The sequence below is a fragment of the Lichenostomus cassidix genome, chromosome 5, assembly GCF_008360975.1.
Source record: "Lichenostomus cassidix isolate B80296 chromosome 5, HeHo_3.0, whole genome shotgun sequence".
Lineage (NCBI taxonomy): Eukaryota > Metazoa > Chordata > Aves > Passeriformes > Meliphagidae > Lichenostomus > Lichenostomus cassidix.
The window spans coordinates 58,556,654-58,577,017 of NC_139486.1; the positions used below are offsets into that span (position 1 = coordinate 58,556,654).

At 47.4% G+C, this 20,364-nt stretch overlaps 1 protein-coding gene and 1 pseudogene across 1 annotated transcript; one reads left to right on the top strand and one right to left on the bottom strand.

Annotated features, from left to right (window-relative positions):
• Window positions 1–5,326: 5,326 nt before the first annotated feature.
• LOC146436756 (olfactory receptor 5F1-like) lies at window positions 5,327–7,193 on the bottom strand (annotated as a pseudogene).
• A 6,568-nt stretch (window positions 7,194–13,761) lies between these two features.
• LOC146436757 (olfactory receptor 5AP2-like) lies at window positions 13,762–16,737 on the top strand. Its single transcript, XM_085063815.1, has 2 exons — window positions 13,762–14,676; window positions 16,726–16,737. Exons 1-2 carry the CDS (start codon window positions 13,762–13,764, stop codon window positions 16,735–16,737), a joined length of 927 nt encoding a protein of 308 aa, XP_084919941.1.
• The last annotated feature ends 3,627 nt before the right edge of the window (window positions 16,738–20,364 follow it).

Sequence of the window (20,364 nt, forward strand, 5' to 3'; positions counted from 1 at the left end):
TAGGAAACTTTCTTGGCAAAGCCCAGAAGATCTTGTTAAGCTGATGATTCCTTGAAGGGTGGTTGGTCTCCCAGGATCACTTCTTGCTCTGGGAATGGAAACAGCATCACTTGTGGTGGAAATAGGTGTGAGCACCTGGATGGTGGCACCTGGAGCTCAGGGCCCACTGGTGGGATCTGGAGCTCAGACCTGCAGGTGGGCTTTCTTAATTCTTCCTTTCAACCTGACAATCTTAAACTGAAGGAGAGTGGACTTACATTGCCTGGTGGGGAGAAATTCCTCCCTGTGAAGGTGGTGAGGCACAGGTTTCCCAGAGAAGCTGTGGCTTCCCCATCCCTGGAAGTGTTGTAGGCCATGCTGGACGGGGCTTGGAGCAACCTGGTCTAGTGGAAGGTGTTCCTGCCCATGGCAGGGGGCTGGAATGGGATGAGCTTTAAATTCCCTTCCCACCCAACTTTGATATCAAAAGTCTCTCTCTTGCCAAGCCCTTTGTCATTTAATTACATTTATTCCAACTCTTTTAATCCAGTCCAGATCCACCTTTCCCAGGTAGAAGCCCCCAGACCTAAAACATCTCTTCTCATGCTGTCTGTTTCCAGAAAGGATTGACACTGTTCACCATCTATTTACTTTTCAAAAGGAATTTAATTCTTTTTGTGGGGCACAATAAAAAGAGAATTGTCAAATATATTAATGGTAAAAAGAGAGCGTGGAAATAACATCAGCTTCTTCCGGAGTTTAGACGGTGATCTCACAAACAGGGACAGAGACACTGTACAGGTGTTAAATGCATTCTTATAGGTGTTCAGTGCATTCTTTGCCTCTGTCTTCAACACGCATCCCTCCATTCCCAGTGGCAAACATGTATTGTCCCATGGGACACTGCAAAGTCCTTGAGGCAGGCAAGCCCTGCTCAGCAGAAACCAAACCACCCCTGTGTGATCCACAGCATTCCCATCATGAATCCAAACCCAGCAGGTGCCAGCTATAGGGAAGACTTGAACCCTATCCCAGTCAAAACCAGAGCACTGGGAGCACCAGGAGAGCTCCTTGGGAAATCCTGATTTCTGTAGAACAGAGGCATTGCAGAAGTTGTTGAGCTGCTAACAGAAACCTCTTCCTAGCCCTCAACAGCCATGTCTGGAGAGCTCCCAAGAGATAAAGAAGCTTTAACTCCCTTTGTCTCTGGAGAATCTTCTCAGGCACAGAGTAGTGGGTGTTTCCTATCGTCACTTCTGCATTGTCCAGGGAGCCATGGGGAGAACACTGGTGGCACCAAGAATCCTTTCTGATGTGCCTCTTGCTCCAGGAAATGCTTCACTGCAACAGGCTGAGCTCCTGTTTTGACTTCCACACTTTTTCTGACCATGGGCATCTTCAGGGATGAGCCACATTCACAGATCCCTGAGGGAGGCAGGGCTGTGACGGCACAAAGGGGCTGAGCGCCGGCGTCAGGCAGGGCTGGGATGTCACAGGGCTCTGCTGGCCCACGGCACTGTGAGGTCACAAAGCCGTGCCTCAGCTATATAAGAGGGGCCAGCAGGCGCAGCTGCCAGTGCAGTCGCGATGCTACGCTCTGGAGCCATGAGCGCTGTCGGTGTCGTCATGTCTGCACTTTTCCTGCTGCTGGCTGCTGTGGCTATCTGGTGGGCTGTTGGCCACTGGATGCCACGGAGGCAGCATGGAAGTATCATAAAGAATCGTAAGCATGCTGGGGTTCTGCCCAGAGGCTCACGGAGAAGCCGAGGAGCCCGTGTGGCTCCCATGTGCTCCAGGCCTCGGGCGACCCCTGGCAAGCAGCCACGTGCTCCCACCAGCCCCCTGGGCAGCCCCTGCAGCTGTGGCCCCTGCCTGGCTGTGGCCCAGCAGCTGCAGGAAATGATGCTGTTGCTGTGGGCATGCCATGGGACATGTGAGCCGCTTTATTCTGGGATGTGGAAGGTGTTGTGGGCACAACTGGAGAAGCTGGTGAAGCGAGGCCACCTGCCCTGCTGTGCCTCGTGCAGCTCCTCCAGGAGCCTCTGTCACTTCAAGAGGCTGCTCACACCTAGGATCTGCATCCCTGGGAGAGCTCCCACCCTTTCAAGGATTTCCTGCCATCGGAGATCCTTCACCCACAAGAGAACATCAGGCTGTCAGAGATCTGCCATCCTGCCAGGAGCCTCCACTGCCTCTGACAGCCTCCAGCCATGCGAGAAGCTCCAGCCCTCTGAGAACCTCCCTCCTTCCAAGGGGTTTTCTCCTGCTGAGAGCCTCTCTGTCTCAGAGAACAAGCATTGCTCTGAAGGAATTGACCTTCCAAGAGCTTCCGTTCTCTGTGACAGCATCCAGCAATCTGAGAGCCTCCCTCCTTCCAAGGGGCTCTCTCCCCCTGAGAGGCTGCCTATCTCAGAGAACATGTGTTGCTCTGAAGGAATTGACCTTCCAAGAGCTTCCGTTCTCTGTGACAGCTTCCAGCAATCTGGCAGCCTACCTGCTTCCAAGGGGCTCTCTCCCTCTGAGAGGCTGCCTATCTCAGAGAATGTGTGTTGCTCTGAAGGAACTGACCTTCCAAGAGCTTCCATTCTCTGTGAAAGCTTCCAGCCTGCCGAGAGCCTCCCTCCTGCCTACAGCCTGCCTTCCTCTGAGAGCCTCCCCATCTCCGAGAACCTTGTTCCCTCTGAGAACCTCCCTGTCATCAAGAACCTTCTTCCTTCTGAGAACCTCCCTGTGATCGAGAACCTTATTCCCCCTGAGAGCCTCCCCGTCTCCGAGAACCTTCTTCCCGCTGAGAACTTCCCTGTCTGCGACAACCTGCATCCCTTCGAGAGTGTCTCCGATTCCAAGAACCTTCTTCCCTCTGAAAACCTCCCTGATTCCGAGAGCCTTCTTCCCACCGAGAGCCTCCCCGTCTGTGAGAGCCTCCAACCTTCTGAGAGCCTCGACCTTTCAAGACCTTCCACACCCTCCGACAGCTTCCAGGCCTCTGAGATCCTCCCTCTGTCTGAAAGCTTCCCTGTTTATGAAAACCTTCAGCCCTTGGAAAATCAGCACCTTCCAGGAGTCTCCGTTCCCTCAGAGAGCCTCAGTCATCAAAGCCTCCCTCCCTCCCTCCCCGAGGCTCAGTGAGACCTGCTGGTCTGAGTACAGCAGTTACTCCATGGACAGCTCTGCCAGCTCCCTTGGAGCCAAGGACATCAACCACCCCGGCGCATTCCTCAGCACTGACGTGGCCTGGGAAAGCCCAGAAGGAGAAATGGCAGCGCAGCCTGATCCTGTGAAGCATTCTCAGGAGGAGCAAGTGGTGCAGCAGCAAGTATCCTGGAGCCCCCAGCTGTCACCCCATGGCTCCCAGGACGCTGTGCCAGCTGTGCCAACTGGGAACACTCCTTGCTTGGTGGCAGAGACGAGCCCCAAGAGACCCAGGAGGTTCCTCCATCTCCGGGAAGCTGCCCCAAGACGGCCACCAAACATGAGGAATGTGTATGTGGTGGCAGGTCAGATCTGAGGAGCAGGAGGTGTTAAATAAATTAGGATTTTCCCCAAGAGCTGTTTGGGTGTTTGCACTGGTCTGGATTTGACTGGGATAGGGCTCCTTTCTACTCAGTAAGTGGCACAGAGCTGGGTTTGGATTCAGGATGGGATGTGGTGGATAGCACGGGGAGGCTTTGGTTGTTGCTGAGCAGGGCTTGCACTATTCTGGGCTCTGAAGTGTCCAATGGGTTAATCCATGTTTTTCTCTGGGAAGGGTGGAGTGAGTGTCGAAGACAGAGGCAAAGAATGCATGAAACACCTGTACTGTGTCTCTGTCCCTGTTTGTGAGGTGACCCTCCACACCCTGGAGGAGCTGATATTATTGCTACAATGTTTTGGTCATTAATATATTTAAGATAACTCTTTTATAGTGCAACACATTTGTAGCCACCTTAATCTCCAGCTTTCAGTGTGAGCTTTCACCGCATCACATTGCTCCCTACACTTGCAATCAGCATCTCTGTATTCTTCTCCTGACCTGCATTCCACTGGGCACGTAGCTTACTTTTCCATCTTCTTTCCTAGAGAAGATGTTTGCTCAGGCAAGCCAGCCTTCTGCCTGGCCTGGATGTCTTCTGACATTTGGGAATTGCCTGCTCCTATGCCCTTGGGAGGTGACATTTCAAAAGTGAGCAGCACTGTTGGACCCCAGCAGGTGCAAAAACATTTTCCCTGGGGACCTTGCTTCCCATTTCCCTGAGCAGCCTTCAGTGTGCTCTCCTCATTCCCAGTGCTGAGGTTTTGCTCACACTTTTCCTCTTGTCAGAGGTGCCCCAGGGCCATGGCTGGACCCCAGCTGGTCACCAGCAGTCACTCTCTCACACCCCAGTGTGATGGGGAAGAGAGCAGAGACAAAAATCCAGCTCAGAACAGTTTCATAATGAAAATCAAGACAAATATAATAATTTCATATTTATGAAACACATAATAAGAGTGAAGTGTCCCAGATTAGGCTGGATGGGGCTTGGAGCAAGCTGGCCCAGTGGAAGGTGTTCCTGGACTGAACTCAGCAGTTCCTGGGTCTCCCAGTGCCTGTGCTCATATTGCTCTGGCCTGAACATTTTGAACACTGACCAGTTCATGCCCAAATGACAAAAATCAGCATTTTCAGACACATTCCATTTATTCCCCTTTCCCATTGTCATTTCTGTGACATCCATTATTGTTGCAGGGAGAGAAATAAATAGAAGGACAAATTTGAGAAATAAAGGATAAAAAAAGGTGTGGCACATTTTTGGGGGGAATGCAATTTGCTTTGGGGGTGATCTAAATCACCAAACAAAACTGCACTTTCAACGGGAGCAGGAGATGAAACACCTGGAGGGATCATTGGATCTGACAGAGCTGGCCAGGTACAGGGAGTGACCTCAGGAGCTCTGAGGAATGAGGATGATGCAAGGACTGGCACAGGATCCAAACCCACCACAGCTCATCCTGGGAGGCTCTGCAGGAGCCAAATCCCACTTCAGTACATTCCCCAGGGCATCTTCCTTCAGGGAAACGGGAGTGCCCTCCAGATCCTGACATCTCTGCACAGTTAAGGAAAATTGACAACTCTCCAAAGCTCTGTAATCCCAAACTGTGTTACTTTCTGAAAATCAGAAAATAAGGAAAACACCTGGGGAGCAATGGGAAGGAATGCTACTGGAACAGCTTTGATTTCACACATGGCTTTTATAATCCATGTTTAGATTCCTGGCTGGTATCTTCCTTTCTACCTCCATTAGTGATTGCCTCATTTTTGCCTCAGAATGCTCATTGTCTCCCCTGCAGATTTACTCCGATTTTACCCCCAAAACGTTCGTTTTGTCCCCTACAGAATCCGTCCCAGAGCAACGTCCCCAGCCCCGCTGTGCCGAGGCAGCTCCGGTGCCTGAGCTCCCGGGCCGCTGGGGCTGTCCCCATTCCCAGTCACCCCCGAGCCCGAAGCAGCCTCCCCCAGTGCCCCCAGCCAGCCCCACTGCTCCCCGGGCTCCCCACACCTGCCCTGCTTCCTTCTGATCTGTAATCAGAATGCCTTATAGTCTTAAATCCTGTCAATAACACAGCAGATACGGGGCTTTATTTTGAAATCAATTGATGTAGAAATTGATATTATTTCTCAATGTATATAAAAGGGAGATTCTTTACAGTTTTCAGTATTTTACACACAAGCCCCTCATGAATTTTCGGGCATTTTTGGGGAGTAACCTGCCTTTGTGGGGGGACCCCACCTGACCCCCCTCATCTTCCACTCACCTGCTCCCCCACCACAGACATTGGCACCATCATGCCCCAGACTCCCCACTTCCCTTTTCCTCCCCCCAACAGAAGGCACAATCTCAGTCCAAGTGTCCTGGCCAGCACCTCGGTGCTTCCATAAAGACCTTTCCACATGGACATCACCCCTAAAAAAGGGGGAAAAATCAGGAGAGGACAAGACCTCACAGGAGTGGAGTACCCCCAACTCTTGCTCTGGCACAGGGAAAGTCCTTGAGAATGGAGGATGGTGCCTTGTCTCCCACTCCAGCTCTGCTCTGCCACATTCCCCCTCTGGTCCTGCACTCTGGGATGGATTTCTGCCAGGAGATGTCTCATGCCATCCCTGTGGTGCTGCTACAGGGAAATCATGGCCCCAGTGGCTTGGAAGATGAATCCAGACTGTGACCCTGGACTCCTGAGGGTCTGATTTCCAGCCCCTCTTCCTGAGAGTCCAAAATCTAACACCCCTCACCACAGCAGGGTTGTCCTCTCCTTTCAGCCAACCGGGAGCCATGGATGGACCAGGAAGTGAGGATCCTGCTTTTTGCTTTCCTCATGGTGTTCCTCAAGTCTGCATTCCTGAGGCTGTAGACAAACAGGTTCAGCATGGGGACAGTGATGGAACACACCAGGGAGGTGACCTTGTCCTGCTCCAAGGAGTGGCTGGAGTTGGGCCACAGGTAGGTGAGGATGGCGCTGCCATAGTACAGAGTGACGCAGGCCAGGTGGGAGGTGCAGGTGGAGAAGGCCTTGTGCCGCCCGGCCGCTGAGCAGATCCACAGGACAACACTGACGACGGACGAGTAGGACACCAGGATGAAGGCTGTGGTGCTCAGCACGTTGAGCCCCACCACGGCAGCCACCATGGCCTCGCTGGCACGGCTGTCGGAGCAGGACAGGGCCAGCAGCATGAGCCCATCGCAGAAAAAGTGGTCAATGGTGCGGGAGTGGCAGAACAGGGCATGGAATATGGAAACCGTGTGGAAGGTGGAGCTGATCACTCCAGCCAGGGAGGCCCCAGCCAGCATCCCAGCACTAATCCCCTGGGACATGAGCATGGAGTAGAGCAGGGGCCTGCAGATAGCGGTTGTAGGCCATGGCGGCCAGCACGTGGCACTCGGTGCTGGCCCAGGTGGTGAAGGAGAAGAGCTGGGTGACACAACTCGCAAAGGAAATCACCTTCTTCTCTGCCAAAAAATCCCTCAGGGTCTGGGGGATGATGGTAGAGGAGTAGCAGGTGTCCAGGAGGGACAAGTGGCTCAGGAAGAAGTACATGGGGGTGTGGAGGCACCGATTGATCTGGATCAAGGCAATGACTGCCAGATTTCCCATGAGAGTGACCACATAGATGGCAAGGAACAGGACAAAAAAATCACCTGCAGGTCTGTGAAGCCCAGGAGAATAAATTCAGATGCAAATGTCTCATTTTCTCTACCCATATTGAACATTTTATACATCCAGTTTGGCTGCTTTATGTCTTTAGATTGAAATGTTTAATACACATAAATCCATCGATAATGTTAAGAATGTCAATTTTTGTCAAGCAGTTACAAAACCTTCGGTCAATAAAAGGTAAATTCTCCTTGAAAGAGAGCAAACACAAGTTCCTGGCGCCACTATGCCCATGCAGCCAACATGTTTGGAACCAGGTGGATATTTAAGGCATCAAGGAGGGAAATACCCTACCAGAATAAATCATTAAGAAATTGCAGGGCTTCCTCCTAGTTCTTCTCAATCCGCTCACACATGAAATTCCATGATTTTCCTGATAATTGCTGGGAAAACAGAATTATGTCCCATCTTTTGATTATTCCCTATTCAGCCTGAGCACTTGAAGAATAAACACCTGCTCCCCATGTCTCAGGATGAGATTTTCTAGGTGGAAGCATTGGAAAATGGGCTTTTCCTTAGTATATTTTTCCCTGTAGGAATAAGAGCTGGGATTTGTCTTACCTCACTTTGCTTTAGATGTGATGCTTAATTTGGAGGTAAAACATAAATTCAGGGTCCATCTTGCTGCTCACCAGTGAGAGATCAGCAGCTCCTAAAATCCCATTCTACAACAGACAGAATAAATAATCATGAATTCTTCTCCTGGATAACCATGGCTTGTTGGCGTTACACCAGGGAGTAAAGCAAGAGTAGGCACTGCTGGCTCCTGACAAATGGATCCAAACCTAGAAGTCCTCATTGTTGGATGAACCTGGGCTGAAGGGTTGAGTTTCACCCCAGAACCTGATGTGTCCTTTCAGGTGTTCTGTGGTCTCCTGGAGTTATTAACAAGCATTTAGAGCTGCTTTTCATCACCCACGAGGTAGAGCCAGAGGTGTTAAAAATCAGGAAAACCAAGTATTTGGGGCTGAATTTCCCCCCAGAGGAAGCATCCAACTGCTGCAGTCAGAGAATTGACTTCAATTTCTTTCTTAACTAAAATTCAGTCTCACTTTTCCTTACCCAACCACCTTCATTTTGTGTGGTTGATCAGAGACCTGGAATGGAAATAAATTCGGTTAAAACTCATGGACTATGTTCTATCCCTGCTGAGAGGCTGGTGGTTGCTGTGGAATAACTAATGGAATATTCATCCTTGTGGGGTGAGGATCTCCATTGTGGCACCCACTTTCCTACTCAAATTCCGTAAGATCTTTGGGCAAAGCAGTAGAAGAGCTTCTGACAAACTGCCCTGGGACTCACCAAGGTCATTCCATCCAACCTGGCCCTAAACACTTCCAGGGATGGGGCAGCCACAGCTTCTCTGAGCAGCCTGTGCCAGTGCCTCACCACCCTCACTGAGAAGGATTCATTCCCAGTATTCCATCTAAACCTACCTGAAGGCAGTGCTTTGCTCCTCTTTGCTCCCAGGTCTGGTTGGAGTGGTGTTTGTACTTCCAGCTGCTCCCAGCTGCAGCTGGAGAGATACCCCAGGGCTTCTCCCATGTAACACCAGTGTTTGCAGAGCTTTGCTCTGTGGAGGATTCACAGAGCCAGGGATAAAACAAGTCAGGGAACAACATCTTACCCTCCAGGGAACTGTCAGAGCAAGCGAGGGGCAGCCAAGCCCTGAGGAGTCCCAGGATCCTCCACTGCCAAGTCAAGATATGATGATTATTAAATTAACAGTGGCAGAAGCTGTTATTTGAAAAATAACAGCTTGAAAATGTTGGTCTTAATTGTTTAATACATGCTAAAAATATCCCCAAAGGAAGTTGATGGCAATATCTATGTTAGGGAATGGTTTGGGTTGGAAGGGACCTTATGGATCATCCCATTCCATCCTCCTGCCATGGACAGGAACATCTTCCACTATCCCAGGTTGCTCCAAGTCCTGTCCAACCTGGCCTTGGACATTTCCAGGGATCCAGGGGAAGCCACAGCTTCTCTGGAAATCTCTGCCAGGGCCTCTCCACCCTCACAGGGAAGGATTTCTTCCCACTATCCCATCTAACCCCACCTGATGAATTCAGAGCACCTGAAGCATCCATTGAAAATTACCCTAAGACAAAAATTAAGTGCAGTTCAAAGCATCATTTCCACATGTTAGGAGAACTTCAAACATCCAGTATTTTCAACAGGCTCAGGAGCTGATGCTTGGAAAATAAAATGTCCAGGTGGGATCAGCCACATGATGCTGTTGTTTTATTCCTTGCCTATTTCTCAGTTTCCTGAGCAAGAACAAGGCACTTCTCTTCCCAAGGCTTACTGGAAAATCAGGAGAAATGAGTTTTTATCTAAAATGAAAAGGAGATGATATTCCCAGCAATGTCCAATAGATGGTAGAGATGTACAGGAAATCCTGATCAATATCTTTGTTCTTTTCCCTCTTCCAGTGCTCCATTTTGTACCTCAAAAGGACTTTCATGGCTCTTTTACATCCCTTGGGATTGACTACAGAGAGCCATGGTGCACAGAAGGAGCAAAAAGAAGTTGTTCATGTAAAAACAAGAATTAATTACATTCAGAAGGAGATGAAATGCAACTTTGGACAAGGAAAAGACATCCACAAAACAGGTTGATTTGTCATCCACACCACTAACAAGTTTCCATCCAAAATATGGAGAAATGAGGGAGCTGAAATTTCTTTCACAAGTTATTTCTTGCCTAAAATAAAGATCTTTAAAATAAATATCACACTCCATTGTTTTATTTCAGGTTGTTCAGGTTTTTTTCTTGCCATGCTTTGTTATTTGTCAGCCCCTTCTCCCCACTGCCTTAGTGCAAATCTCCAGATGCAAACTCCACTGATAATATTCCTGACTGTGTTTTTAACAAACCACCATGGGCCTAAAGTGGAAAGCTAATTAGAGCTTTGTTTGAAGGCTTTGAAAGGCAGAAATTGGGGGTGGAAAAAGGACAGGGCAAAGGTGGTTTGTTCAATTGATCCTGGAAATGTATCCTGGTTTCAAATATGGAGCAATGTATTGATTAATTCTTTGACTTGGCTTTTGGGTGATATATCATTATCTCCAAACTGCATCAAAACTGCAAATTAATCCATTTAGAATGTTGTGTTTCCATCTTTCCTAAAAAGGCTTTTCAAGGGAGATGCCTCTCTGATCCAGCCCAGACGTCACAGAATTCCAGAATGTCTCATTTGTTAAACCCACATAACCTCTATACAGGGAATCCTGACACCTTTCATGGAATCCTGGAAGAGTTTGGGATGGGAGGGACCTTAAGGATCATCCTGTTCCATCCCCTGCCCTGGGTATGGACAGCTGCCACTAGGCCAGGTTGCTCCAAGCCCCATATCCATAAATACCTACGGATATAAATGTATAACTTGCCTTCCTAAGGCCAGAGATCTCCTAGATGTTCTTTCTGATCCAAAATTATATCTAGATATTAAAAGCCAACATTAAATGTATATTATACAATACTTTTAGATATAAAATGCAAAATATTCTTGAGTTAAACGTGTGCACTAACATCCACATGTTACTGAAGTTTCTTTTCCCTCTTAAATCTCTTTGAATCCCACCTCATTTCCAGCTGAAAATGAGGTATGGATGAGAGTTCTGCCATGAAAAAAGAGCAGAGAGAATTCCCTGTCCCTGGTAACATGTCAAATCAGAATAAACCCATTAAATCTTTACAGGATTAAAGACAAAAATCCAATTCTTACCTCACCAGAGGAGCATTGGGATCATTGAAGGTTTCTTGAAGAACCTCTCCAACAGCAAAATAACCTTTAATAGAAATATTATTTAATTTTTCAAGTGAATGTAACTTTACTTCAGGGTCAGTGGGTGAGTTTGCTCCAGGTGTCCATTGCCAGCAGCTTAGGCTGTCCTAATGAGCTCTGGATGGATCCCTGGAGCAGCCAGCTGGGATTACAGGAGGTGAGGGCTGCTCCAAGCCTCCAGGTAATGAATGAACCCAAAAGGATCCCAGGCTACTCCTGCCTTGGCACCAGCAGGCCTGCACAGGTCTGCTGATTTACCTGTCTGAACACAATCCAGAGTCCATTAAACCTTCTTATTCTGCTCCAGGTATTCCCAGGAATAGCTCAGATGCCCACAAAACACAGTTTTGATCCAAAGATCGGATTTGTCTCTCAGTTAGCAGTAATGTGAAGCACATCCTCTGATATCTTAGGTGGAATTAGAGGGATCAAGACACTCCAGGCAGCCTGGAAGAGGATGTTCCATGTCCAAAGGAGACCACACAGGGCCACATAAAATCCTGGAATGGTTTGGGTTGGAAGGGGCATTAAAGATCACCCAGCTGGTACTGATGTTTTGGTTGGGTGTAGCTCTGCGAACAGCAATATTTTAACATCAGCATTGGAATTTGGTGAGTTTCTGTGCCAACATTTCACCCCTGAGTCCCATTAGTTCCTGCTATATTACCAGTTCTTCCAGGCAAAACTTCAAACAGCCCCTCTTTTCTCAAAATAATAAATGAACCCAGGAAATCCAGTTATTTCCAAAAGAAACTTTTGATACTTGGAAAAGAACAACCAAGAAGGCAAAACAACTTGTAAAAAAAGCAAAATAATTATCAAGTAATTAAATATAAACCTTTGAACTGTTTATCATTAAATCCTTCCTCTCCCTTTGTGCATGTTCCCAGAAAAATGGCAATTTTTGCTTTCATGACCATTTCTCCTCCACATCAGACCTACCCTATCTCTCTCCAGGACTGTATTGCACCAAATTACCACCAACTTCCTCCAAAACCTTATTTTTCCACCTTCCAGCTTGCTTTATAAATAACAACCAGATTTATTCCAAGTCTCCTGATGTTCTCTCAGCCAATACTCCAGGCCACCAAGTGAGCAGGTGATGACGAGGCAGGTCCAAGGTTTATCCAGTTTATCAAACCTTTATATTATATATCACTCACACTGGATAAAGTTCAGAACAATAAATTCATGTTTTATACTCTTTTCTGAACTCCAGGACACTGAAATATCTGGAAGCCAACTCAGTCCTGGGTCTGAGTTGGGTCCCTGATCAAAGCATGGTGCAGATAAAAGGAATGCAGGGATGTGCACATGTTGTGAAACTGGCAACCAGGACTTCTCCAGTATAAGTCCTGAGGGGAACAAACTCCTCGGGCTGAGCTTCAATAGAGTTTGTGGGACAAGGGTGTGGATGGAGCCCCCAGATGGGTTGATTAATGCTGATTAGTTCACTCTGAGACAATTAATCATTGCCTCCAAGTGTCCAGAGCCACCTGCTCAGGTAGGACATCCGAGCTGCAGGCACTTCAAGGTGGATAATCTCATCCTTGAAGGAAAACTGGGCTGTTGGATGTCCACAGAGGGACATCAGCAGCTCCAGAGCTGGGGCTAGAGATGCTTTGTGTGACACTTGGTGACTCTCTGACCAGCGGGTCATTGCTGCTGCCATGTGTCCTGGTGGCTCCTGCATGTGAGAGATTTGAGATCCCTGGAGCATAATGGGTTTCAGAATTCCATGTTATCCCTTTTTGTTTGCTCTTTTCTTTGTTTATCTGCTCTGCCATGAGGAGGACCGAGGGTTTTATCCCAGGAGAGCAGAGAGAACATATTTACAGCCCTGCCACCCACAGGCTCAGCTGTTGGAGTCAGGGAAGGAGCACGTCTCTCTCCACATCAGTCTGGATGTTCTCTGCTGCATTTGGGATAAACCCTTGGCTCCAATCGTCACAGCGAGAGCACAGGAGGAGCTGTAAATCCAAGAGAAAGAAGTTGACTTCCTTCTTCATGTCCTCCCATCCCCTTTTTTTGGGTCTCTGTCAGAAAACAGCCTTGCAAAAGTAGGAGTTTTTATAATAAATGGGAGTAATGGCTTATGCAGATTGGTTTTTATTTTTCTTAGGCAGCTGAAGCAACATAAATGGATTTATGGAAGTATTAAGGGTGAGTCTTATTTAGTTATAAAGAATTGCCAGCAGAATACAGTTGTTAAATCAGCCTTTGGAATTGGATTATTTTAAAATTCATTCCCATTTCAGTGTTTTATCTTCATTCCCATGGTTTTTGGATGTTTCAGCCTGCTGGAGCTCAGAAAGGTATAAAACATGAATTTACCAATGTGAATTTTACCCAGTATGAATGATATATAATAGTTTGATAGACTGCATTAATAAATAAAAGCCAAGGGAAAATGTTCTTAATGTGATGTAATGTGGGATTTCACTTGGATTAGGACTTTCTTCTGCTCCAGGTTTATGTGATCTCTGATGAGGTTCCTCCAAGGTAACTTCTGAAACAAATTTCTTTCAAACCAAAAGGGAATAAATATCTGATTCTTTTATGGAATAAATCCAAACTTTTATGCATCTGAGCACAAATAAGCAAATTTGCCATTCGTGTTGCTTTAAGATACATGTTCTTTTCTAAGCACCTCAACTAGTAAGTAAAAAAGTTTAGAATTTATTTTTGGAAAATATATGGAATATACCAATATGTGGCAATTAAAACAGTGACTGATTGCAGTTAAATATGGCCCAAAAGAGAAACTCTGAGGTTTACCATTTTGATGCATTTGTTCTCTTTGTCTCAGCAGGTAACACGTGGCCATGGGAGGAAACCATACGCAGCTCACATTCATCCTCCTGGGAATTACAGACACTCCCTGGGCTCAGGCCCCTCTTTTTGGGCTCTTTCTGCTGATTTACATCATCACTTTGGTGGGGAACATCGGGCTGATGCTCTTGGTTTGGGTCTCTCGCAGCCTCCACTCCCCCATGTACTTCTTCCTCACTCATTTGTCCCTGGCTGACGTCTGCTATTCCACCGTCATCTCCCCCAAAATGCTCATGGGCCTCTTGTTTGGGAATAAAACCATTTCCTGGGCGGGCTGTGTGACACAATTCCACCTCTTTGCTCTCTTTGCCACAGCCGAGTGTCACCTCCTGGCTGCCATGGCCTACGACCGGCTCGTGGCCATCTGCCACCCCTTGCTTTACGCCATGGCCGCGTCCCCCCGCGCCTGCTGGCAGCTGGTGGCCTGGTCCTACCTCGTGGCCTCCCTCAGCGCCCTCATCTACACCAGCTGCACCTTTGGGGGCTCCTTCTGCGGGCCCCGCCGGGTCGACCACTTCTTCTGTGATGCCGGCCCTGTGCTGAGGCTGGCCTGCTCTGACACCCATGGCAGTGAGGTCACCATCTTTGCCCTGGTCATGGCCAATGGGCTGGGCACCGGTGTGGTCATCCTGCTCTCCTATGGCCGCATCCTCCACACCATCCTGGGGATGTGCTCGGTGCCCAGCAGGGCCAGAGCCTTCCGCACCTGCACCTCCCACCTGGTGTCTGTGTTGGTGTTCTACGGGACGCTGCTCCTCGTGTACCTGCAGCCGGCGTCCCGGCATGGCAGCCAGGGTAAGGTGGCCTCTGTCTTCTACACCGTGCTCAGCCCCATGCTCAACCCTTTCATCTACAGCCTGAGGAACAGGGAGGTGAAGGCAGCACTGGGGAAGTGCAGGAGGAGGATGGTAAACTGCTGCTGGCATCAAAGAAGTGCAGCTCAGGGAATCAGGGAATCCTGGAATGCTTTGGGTTGGAAGGGATCTAAAAGATCATCTGGTCCAGCACACCATGGGCAGGGACACCTTCCACTAGGCCAGGTTGATCCAAACCCCATCCAACCTGGCCTGGAGCTCTTCCAGGGATCCAGGGGCAGCCACAGCTTCTCTGGACAACCTGTGCCAGTGCCTCACCATTCCCTTAGGGAAGAATTTCTTCCCAGTATCCCATCTAACCCTACTCTCAGCTTAAAGCCTTTCCCCACTGTCCTGCCACTCTGTGCCTTTGTGGAAGCAAACCATTCATCTAAAGTAAGAAATGATCCATTAAAATAATTGGATATGTCCCTGATCCTCACAATTTTATATATGCTCTTCCACAGTTCCTCACAAAACTCAATTACAATATTTATCCTGGAGAAATAGACCCTACAGTTACATCTTCCTTGGAAGGAAGCAAGAGTGGGAGCCTTAAACTTGAATTGAATTCCCTTTCCGGCCACGAGGCTGTCAGAAGAAATTACTCAGAATGGTTCTGGAGTATTACTCCAATTATTCTTCTCTTTCTCATAGGATGCACAAATCACAATTTTATTGATTTGTAACTTATTTTGCACTGATGAATGTGTGTTTTTCTTGCAAGATTATTGTCCTTATCCCTAAACTCCAATAAAATTCCTTGTTGTTACCTGTGAGTTATTTATTAGAGCAGAGCTGCTGGGGTGGAAGGGAGCATTTGGGAAGAGCAAGAGTATTTTAACATTTGATTGGCAAAAAAACAAGATAAAAGGCTTAAAAAGTGCATTTTTTTCTGGCTTAGAAGAATCAAAGCTGATGGTACTCAGGATCTCAAGATACACCTTGGAATATCAAGGGGAATGCAAGTGTTCAAGTGCCAAAACATACCTTGAAAACCTAACAGACGGATTTCACCCCAAATTTAAGTGCATGTCTAGTTTCCATAGGTGAAAGAATCCTCAGCCCCTGATCTATGGATAGCTGAGAGCTGTTTGGGTGTGGAAAAGGCCCTGAAAAACGCAAACCCAACAGTTCTCCAAATCATGGCTCATTAAAGAAGGTACAGGAATGGCCATAGCACTGGGGAGAGACCAGCAATCCTTCATCCTTTCCTGGCCTGGAAAAAACTCCCAATTCATGCCCATCCTAATGAATTCCAAAGGCTATTTGTGGGTTTAAGGGCAAACTGAGTGCAACCTTGGAACTTCCTTTCACCATTTGGGTGGTCTGGATAAGCTCAGCAGAGATGTCCACCTCTTCCTCCTCTTCTCCACCTTGTCCCCCACCTGTTGACACCTTTGTGGGGTGGGAAGAGTTCTGACTGCACAGAGGGACAGGCCTTGGCTGTGGCAGGGAAAGGTGGAAACTGGAATATTTTCCCTTTGTTACTGTGTTGTGAAGATGTCATGTTCTGAGGAGTCACATGGGAATTAACTTCCTTTTGAAAAGTAGATGGATGGTGAACAGTGTCTATCAGTTCTGGAAACAAACAGCATGAGAAGAGATGTTTTAGGGCTGGGGGCTTCTACCTGGGAAAGGTGGATCTGGACTGGATTAAAAGAGTTGGAATAAATGTAATTAAATGAGAAAGGGCTTGGCAAGAGAGAGACTTTTGATATCAAAATTGGGTGGGAAGGGAATTTAAAGCTCATCCCATTCCAACCCCCTGCCATGGGCAGGAACACCTTCCACTAGACCAGGTTGCTCCAAGCCCCGTCCAGCATGGCGTTCAACACTTCCAGGGATGGGGCAGCCACAGCTTCTCTGGGAAACCTGTGCCTCACCACCTTCACAGGGAGGAATTTCTCCCCACCAGGCAATGTAAGTCCACTCTCCTTCAGTTTAAGATTGTCAGGTTGAAATGAAGAGTTAAGAAAGCCCACCAGCAGGTCTGAGCTCCAGATCCCACCAGTGGGCCCTGAGCTCCAGGTGCCACCATCCAGGTGCCACCATCCAGGTGCTCACAGCTATTTCCACAAGTGATGCTCTTCCCATTCCCAGAGGAAGAAGTGATCCTGGGAGACCAACCACCCTTCAAGGAATCATAAGCTTAACAAGATCTTCTGGGCTTTGCCAGGAAAGTTTCCAAATCATCAAGGAAGCTTCTCAGAGGGCTTTTAAACAACTTCAGTCATCCTTCTTAATGAGCCACGAGAGACTAATTAGCAAGGGGAAACCATGGAGAAACTTTCTTCCTTGTTAAAGACAAAGTGAACTTCTCCAGCTGCTTTGTTTGCCACATCCAGGAGACAAAGAGCTGCAGGGTCAGTGTGGTGGGATTGTGACTGTGTTGAGGGACCTTCAAGCTCATCCCATTCCAACCCACTTCCAAGGGCAGGGATGCTTCCCACTATCCCAGGCTGCTCCAAGCCCTGTCCAACCTGGCCTGGAACTCTTCCAGGGATCCAGGGACAGCCACAGCTTCTCTGGGCAACCTGTGCCTGGGCCTCCCCAGCCTCACAATAGGGAAAAATTTCTTCCCCATACCCAATTGAAAAGCTCTGACAGTGTGAAGCTATTCCCCCTCATCCTGTCACTCCAGACCCTTGCCCAGAGTCCCTCTGCAGCTCTCCTGGAGCCCCTTTAGGCTCTGCAAGAGGCTCTCAGCTCTTACCCCTGAGATGAAATTCCCACCTACAGGCTGAGCTCAGACATGGGTTACTGCTGGCTTAGCAGCTGGACTCCATGATCTTAGAAGGCTTTTCCCACCAAAATAATTCAGGGATGCTGTAAATTTTTCTACCCCATATTTGCTGCTGGTCAGCATTCCTGCCTCTCCTGTTGGCTTCTGGGCTCAGTTTCACTGTAGTTCCCACCATTTGTTCTTCCTTCCTTCCTTCCTCTGTGCCTCATGATTTATTTTAGAGGGGAAACCACACAATTACCCAAAACTAAGCAAAACCAATTTAATAATAAAACCAAAATATGATCCAAATGACAGGATAGAGAGCAGTGGTGGGAAATTCCACCAGAAACCATGGGAGATGCCAGATGATGGCTCTCAGCTCCCTGAGCATGCTTGGGCCTTGAGTTTGGTCACTGCCCACTCTGTGGTGGCACTAGGGAAATTTCCCTTGGAAATTAATGACTTTGGAAGCAGCTCCATAAGGAAGAGACTTGCACTGGTAAATAAACGCCACTACTTTCAGGAAGTTCAATGGAAACGTGAGGTTTTATGTCCCACTTCTTTGTATAGATGTAATTATATATATATGCAGATTTATATGTAAAAGCATCTTTATATATACATCTCTTTATCTATATAAAGAAAACTTGTATTTAATTTTTTCCTGAAAATATATCTAATCTTAAAATATTTAAATTAATCTCTTGAAATATATAATTTGTCTCTTGGTATTAAAAAGGGAATTAAAAACAACTGGTGCAAGAAATGGAGATTCCAGGATTGGGACACAGCTCAGGATCTGAAGAAGTGCTGCAATGGCCCATTGGGAAGAAGGCAAAACACATCAGGAACTTGTCTGCTGCAATTTATTTTTACATGATGGGATATCCTGATAGCTGAAAACCCAGGCAGTCAGAACCAGGTATCAAAGAGAGTCACAATCATGTTTATGAGAGCAAGGAGAAAAAAATTCTTTTTTTTTACCCATAAAAGAAGGAAATGGTCCCACTGTAGTTGTAATTGGAGCAGATGAAGATGATGAAGATGAATATGAAGATGATGAAGATGAAGATGAAGATGATGAAGATGAAGAATTATGCTTCAAAATGGCTGCAGGAGACTCAGCTGCAGTCATCTGCACTGGCCAGAGAATCCTGGAATGGCTGGGGATGGAAGGGACCTTAAAGTTCATCTCATTCCAAGCCCTTGCCCTGGGCAGGGACACAGGATAACCCATGAGGAAAGTGGGTGCATCAGGAGCAAATATCAATGCTGGATGTTCCATCTCCTTCCTCTCATGGTCAAATGCTTGACCACAGAAGATGGACACATTTTATCACCATTTTACCAATCCCCACCTGCACAAAGAGCCAAAACCTTTTGGGTTTGAGAGCAGCAGCTCCAGCACGAAGCCACAGGGCACAGAGCAATGTCACCATGGCCACAGACTTGGGGTTTCAGTCACTGTGGCTCATGTTCCTGTTTAAAGGTCAGGTGATGGTCAGTGGAAGACCAGTGGGACACAAAGCCATTGAATGTCTTCTCAAAATATTAATCAGATTTTAAATATTTTTCAAATATTTTTAAAACATATTGAATATCTTATCACCAAACAATGGTTGTAAGGCCCTGGAAGGAGGAGAGTTGCTCTGGGGTTTATGGTTTAAGTGTCTTAATGTTTTCTTAATATTGACGGCTGTGGCTAGCACAGGCTTTTCCCATGAGAATTCTTCTTGTGTTTTATAAATAAAGATAAAGTTTGGATGTTATTGGAACAGTGTCCCAGAACTTGGGCAGTGCAGGCCTGGCCAATCAGGCCTAGGGGAAGGCTTCTGACCAACCAATCTGGTTGACTTTTGAGAACTCTATATACATGATGAAATCAAAACAATAAAGGTCATTTCTTTTTGCCACTGAGAACTGGTGCCTTCATTACTCTGCTAGCTGCTCAACAGCGACAGACGGAGGTTTGATATTTTAAACAAAACATTAAAATAATCATTAATTTTATTTAAAGAAAAGATGTACAATCTTCCCTGCATCTAAATTAAGCAATGCCATGAGTAGGACAGTTACAGAGGATCAGAAGGGTGGGAGAACAGCAGGAGTTGCACACAGAGGTCCCAGTTCATGGTCCTGATCACAGAGTCAGGGAACTGATTAGGCTGGAAAATCCTCTAGGATCACCAAGTCCAACCATTCCCCCAGCACTGCCAAGGCCACCACTAATCCATGTCACCAGGTGTCACATCCACACAGCTTTTAAATCCCTCCAGGGATGGGGATTCCACCACTGACCTGGGCAGCCTGTTCCAGGGCTGCACAGCCTTTTCCATGGAGGATTTTTCCCTCTATCCAACCTAAATCTCTCCTGGTGCAACTTGAGGACTTTGTCTCCACATCTGGGGACGTGAGTTGAGGACATTTGGGGTCACTGCCATGGGGGTCAGCAGAGCCAAAAAGAGAGGAACAGGAGCATGAACAGCTCAGGGGGATTTATCCAGGCAGCTAGATTAAATATTAACCAGGGAATTACCAATAGGCTTTGGGGACAAAGGATTCAGCTGGCTGATCCTGAGTGCCTGTGAATTGTGTGTCATTAATAAATCAGCAAACTACATTGATCCTGGTTTGATTTAACCTAACTGAGGAGCTTCTCCTCCATCCCTAGTTATTCCATCTCTCTAGGAGAGCCCCATCACTCTGGATTTCAGCATGGACCTGGCACAGGGTGAGAAAGCACACTAATTGGGGGATTTTTGCTTTTTTTCACATATGCAATGTTTGTGCACCAAAACATTAACACCAAATCTTTCACAGAATCTGGGAATGGTTTGGGTTGGAAGGGACCTTAAGGCTCATCCAGTTCTGCTGCCCTGCCAAGAGGAGGGATATCTTCCACTAGACCAGGCTGCTCCAAACCTCATCCAAACACCCAAATTGGAGTGAAAAGGTTCCTCTCAGCTGATATTGAATCAACCAGCACACCATCTAAGTCAAAGTGCAAAAGACAC

What these genes read in the sequence shown, in the direction of transcription:
- LOC146436757 (XM_085063815.1), top strand. Translation starts at nt 13,762, where the DNA reads ATGGGAGGAAACCATACGCAGCTCACATTCATCCTCCTGGGAATTACA.